The 4,781-nt window shown below is 47.9% G+C and overlaps 2 protein-coding genes across 4 annotated transcripts in view; one reads left to right on the forward strand and one right to left on the reverse strand.

The window, feature by feature from the left end:
• Positions 1-6: 6 nt before the first annotated feature.
• asb7 (ankyrin repeat and SOCS box containing 7) lies at positions 7-3,388 on the reverse strand. Its single transcript, XM_017404781.3, has 5 exons — positions 3,197-3,388; positions 1,859-1,909; positions 1,497-1,708; positions 608-1,213; positions 7-521 (listed from the first exon to the last, which is right to left on the reverse strand). The coding sequence occupies exons 1-5, from the start codon at positions 3,226-3,228 to the stop codon at positions 382-384; spliced, it is 1,041 nt and encodes a 346-aa protein (XP_017260270.1). The 5' UTR covers positions 3,229-3,388; the 3' UTR covers positions 7-381.
• A 19-nt stretch (positions 3,389-3,407) lies between these two features.
• lins1 (lines homolog 1) overlaps positions 3,408-4,781 on the forward strand; it is a 5,244-nt gene continuing 3,870 nt past the window's right edge. Inside the window, exons 1-3 of one of the 3 annotated variants that reach the window (XM_037980002.1) lie at positions 3,408-3,735; positions 4,089-4,469; positions 4,549-4,638. In XM_037980002.1, coding sequence (XP_037835930.1) covers positions 4,161-4,469; positions 4,549-4,638 — 399 coding nt within the window. In that variant the 5' untranslated portion in view covers positions 3,408-3,735; positions 4,089-4,160. Of the gene's footprint in view, positions 3,736-3,998; positions 4,470-4,548; positions 4,639-4,781 lie in introns of those variants that run through there. The other 2 variants (XM_037980001.1, XM_037980000.1) reach the window with 2 other exon arrangements.

The following is a 4,781-nucleotide window of genomic DNA, read 5'->3' on the forward strand; positions in this document are numbered from 1 at the left end:
GACCCTGACCCTGGACAGACCCTGACCCAGGACAGACCCTGACCCTGGTCAGACCCTGACCCAGGACAGACCCTGACCCCGGACAGACCCTGACCCTGGACAGACCCTGACCCTGGACAGACCCTGGACTCAGTCAGGAGGAGTTTGTGAATGGATGCTTTTTGTTGGAAACTCAATGACAACATGAAGAGAATAAATTGTGTAAAAGTGAGAATAAAACTTGTTCCGCCGACAATCTTAGTTTGGCTCCAGGTCCAGTCGTCAGCACCTTTTCCAGCTTTAAATAAGGCGACGTGAAGAAACGATGAACATTTACAGAGTAATGCTTGCATAGTCTGATAGAGACGCGACCCTCCCCTCCCCTCCCGCCCCGTCGCTGCTTCACAAACTATCAAACTTGTGTTTTAAATAGTCTTTCATAACCTTTGCAATGGGAAGATCCTCCAGGAACTTTAAGCTCTGAAGGCCGATACAGTGACGGATTTTTATCCGACATAAGTCCTGAAGCGTCCGAGGCTGCCCTGGAGGGAGAACAGAGAGAGGAGCCGTTTTCACTCAGCTGCTTCAAGAAGAAAACCACAAACGATACAGAACCTTCTGGACTTACTGGTGACTTCCTGCAGGAAGTCCAGACACGGCCGGCTGGTTCCAGACATGCTAACAGACACAGCCACCGGCGTCTGGCCCTCGTAGTTCCTGGTGTTGGTGTTGGCGCCGTACGTGTAGAGCATCTGGGCGCACAGCACGTCGTCCCTCAGGGCGGACAGGTGCAGCGGCGTCTGCCCGTCCTCCAGCCGACCCAGGTTGGTGTCGGCACCCCTCTGCAGGAACATGCGGCAGTACGAGTGGTTTCCTTTGATGACGGCGTAGCGCAGCAGGAAGCCGTTCTGAATGTCGATGTTGGCGCTGTGGTCCAGCAGGATGCGGACGCAGCTGGAGCGTTCTCGGATGATGGCCAGCTGCAGGGGGGTGGTCCCTTTGTCGCTGAGCGGGTCCACCTCGGCCCTGAACTCCAGGAGGAGGCGCACAAACGAGTCCCGGCCGTAGTGAGCCGCCACATGAAGAGGCGTCCAACCGTCGTTGCTTTTAGCGTTAATGATGTCTCCACGGTAGTCCGACTCCAGCATCAGGCGGGCGATGCGAGCCCGGCCGTGCATCGCGGCGTAGTGGAGCGCCGTGAAGCCTCCGATGAAGTCCTTCACGGTGGGGTCGGCTGTGAGGAGCAGGGGGACAGGAAACGCCATCAACCACAGGCAGAAACCCAGTGACTAACTAACCTGAACAATAATCTGCAGGTAAAAACTCAAACCCATCTGACTGACAGCTGCTGAAGTCCCACCTGGCCCGTGGGCTCAGGTGGGACTTCAGCAGCTAAACAGACCTTTAAGATCAAGAACCTGAAGACAAAAATAGGATTAAATCTGAGTGACTTCATTCTGTTTGATAAATAAGACTCAGATTAAAGCCGATCTGTGGGATTAAATGACGCGTCTGACCTCCGTGCTCCAGGAAAACTCGGACACATCTCTCCTTCCCTTTTGCAGCAGAGAAGTGCAGCAGAGTCCAGCCGTTGGCGTCTCGTATCTGAGGGGAGTATCCTCGCTCCAGCATCCTCCTCACGGTGCAGACGTCTCCTGCAGCCACTGCAGCCTGGATCTGCAGCTCCTCATGGAGGTCAGGGTTCCCTCTGCAGTGATGGTTCAGCATCCTGTCACACGATGGAATGAAACGATTCACCGGAGTCTGACGGCTGTGAGCGGAGCGCCCACTTAGTCTCCATTTCAAACATTTCAGTTACAATAAAAGGATCAGGTGAGAGTTTGTGATGAAGCTCAGTGGGATGAAAACCAACATTTACCTTTTAACCAGCTGGAGAGACGGACTTCTCTTAGTCATGTTGCTTCTGAACCTGCAAAAAACCAAGAAGACAAAGAATGGACGCCAAAGTCCACCTCCTCCGGTTCTCAGGTTTCAGGACATCAAACTGATCTGATCTTCATCAGGTCCTAAAAGGATCCAAATCTGACCTTCAGTGAACGAAACAACAGGTTCCACTGAGTCGTTATTTCTTAAACCCAAACAAGAAGGTTCAGCTGGGAGTGAAAAACTGGTTCCAGCACAGAGATGTTTACCCAGAATGCACTGCAGCTGTCAGCACGGTGGTGGAGGGCTGATGGTTTGGGCTGATTCTGGAGTCAGATGTGAGGCCATCTGTCCAACAAACAGAACAATGATCCCAAACACAGCAGAACAGTCCAGAACCAGAACCTCAGAGAGCTGAGTAGAAACGCTGGAAAGAAGAGTGGGCCACAACTCCTCCACAACCAGGAACCCACTGAGAGTTCTGCTGCTGGAGGAGGTTCTGTTGGGTCAGGAGCTGGAACCAGGTTCTGTTGGGCCAGGAGCTGGAACCAGGTTCTGTTTAATAAATAATGACTCAGTGGAACCTGTTAATTTTGTTCTCTTCAGGTCGGATCTGGATCGTTGTAGAACCTGGGGAATGGTCCAAATGAGACCGTATTTTAACATCTCGTTTGATTTGTTTTTATTTCAGTGCCCTCAGATGAATTTAATTATAAACCAAATTATTTTTATCTTATTTATTTTCTGACACATAAACTGAAGGAGGGAACTTTATTTTATCATAACTATAAAACAGAATGATCATAAAAAAAACAAGACAAAATTTAAAAAGGTTCCAAAGTTTAAAAGATTTACCTGCTATAAAAAGGCAAAATGGGAAATGACTAATTACAGTATCCTGGAAGCAACAATCCCATTTTAAACTCTAATTTGAGTATTTTTAATTGTTTTCCTTCTGAAACAGTTTTGGATGAATCTGGACCGAGTTAGGAACAATGAAGTGGCTCTAAATTAAAACTATGATGCTAACATGAAGACCCGAACACAGACTCACAGATAAACCAGTGTTCAGACTTTAATTTGAAGCAGACTTGAATGAAAACCTGACTTCAGCTCGTTTCTACCTGCAGCTGTTAGCTGCTGCTAGTTAGCATGTATGCTAACAAACTCAGCAGCTCGAACTGGGTTCGGGAGGTTCTGCTTCGTTGTTGTCGTCCCCGGACTCAGAGACGGAACTCATTAAAGGGTGAGAACAATGACTGTTCGGACACCAGGAGAATTCCTGTATGTTGAAGGTAAACTAGCACATCTGAAGGCTAAAACAAAGACTTACTGTTCAGACGCTAAAAGGCAGCAGCCGTTCATCCAGTCAGCCTCCAAAATAAAAGCTGCATCTTTCCGTCGCTTCCGCCCAGAAACGAGACAAAACAACAAACTTCAGACTTTATTGCAACTTTTTTCACAGCCCCTGGAGTCGAGGCTGACGCTCATTTCACTGACAAACAATTTGTGCTACAAAAACAACAGAATGGACCTCAACCGGAAGCACAGGGCAACTTCCGGCTCCGTCTTCAGAATAAAAGCTCAGCTTCATAAACTACAAGACAAACAGCTCAAACCTGGACTAAACTACCCCGGACTGAAAGAACAACAACAACAAAAAAACTCCTTAAAGAAAGAACATTTTTAGTGTTTTCACTTTAGAACAATTCATAAACTAGAACACGTTTTCACACCTGGACTAAATTATTTTAAATGTCTAATTACTGTAGTTTAGTTTATAAATTACAGGTATAAGACTGTGAACTCACCTATGGTGGAATCAGAACCGAACTTCAGTCTGTCTGACAACAGGACACCTGGACGGAACAGGTGAGTGGAGATCAAACAGTTTTTCAAAATAAAATGTATTCTTTCAAAATTAAAAAAACACTGCTATGTTTATTATTGTGTTAATGTTCAATAACTTTAAAATCTTTACAGGTAAAAAGTTTAATCTTTATTTTCCCTTTAAGTCATCAGTTTAATTATTTAAACTGTTATTGGTTAGAGATAAAATATCAGCCACAAAAACAGGTAAAATGGGTAAATCTTGTGGAAATAAAGGTACTTTTTAATCTAAATAAAGGTTTTTTTTTAAAAGCTCGGTTTGTTATTTATTTACTGCAGTAATTAAATTAAGTTAAATTATTGAACTGGGTGTTATGTCGCCCTCCGGGCTGCAGGGGGCGCTGAACCACAGAGCCGTTCTTCACAAACCGCCAAAAAACACCAGAAGAAGAAGAAAGAAAACAAAGATGGCTGCTTCCATGGTCCATTCGTCCCACGGGGAACTCCTCCGGGTTCTGACGGATGTTTATCGGGGTTTTCTCAGCGGGTTCTGTCCCGAACCGAACCCCCGGGACGTCGCGGTTCTGATCCAGTCCGCTGTGTGTGGACGGGTGCCGGGAGAGGACACGCGCTGGGAGCTGACTTCCGTCGGTGTGAGTCTGGTGAGGAAGCTGAGCTGGAGTCTGGTTCTGCAGAACCTGCCCGCTGAGTCCGCGGACAGCTGGGAGCAGGTTCTGAAGGTTCTGCTGGAAGACCTGGGTCTGATGTCCGAACTGGTGGGTTCTTCTCGTTCCGGTCCGAACAGAAAATAAAAGCTTAGACAAACGGAAGTAAAGCCTCCTGATGTGTGGACAGGTGCGGCTGCTGCGGGCCGAGGATCAGCTGATCGCTCACCTGGCTGCGAAGACCGCCGCCGGCTGCGTGTCCTTCCTGCTCTGCACATCTGTGAGTCCTGGGCGGGGGATCATGTAACAGCTGGTCACATCTGTGAGTCCTGGGCGGGGGATCATGTAACAGCTGGTCACATCTGTGAGTCCTGGGCGGGGGATCGTGTAACAGCTGGTCAAACCTGTCAGTCCTGGGGGGGA

This window comes from Kryptolebias marmoratus, linkage group LG15 (assembly GCF_001649575.2).
Source record: "Kryptolebias marmoratus isolate JLee-2015 linkage group LG15, ASM164957v2, whole genome shotgun sequence".
In the NCBI taxonomy this organism is placed as follows: Eukaryota; Metazoa; Chordata; class Actinopteri; order Cyprinodontiformes; family Rivulidae; genus Kryptolebias; species Kryptolebias marmoratus.

Coding starts and splice junctions, on each gene's coding strand:
- asb7 (XM_017404781.3), bottom strand. CDS start 3,228: ATGAACGGCTGCTGCCTTTTAGCGTCTGAACA. Junction 1,910..3,196: donor TGCCTTTTAGCGTCTGAACA/GTAAGTCTTTGT, acceptor GGTTTTTTGCAG/GTTCAGAAGCAACATGACTA. Junction 1,709..1,858: donor TCTCTCCAGCTGGTTAAAAG/GTAAATGTTGGT, acceptor ATCGTGTGACAG/GATGCTGAACCATCACTGCA.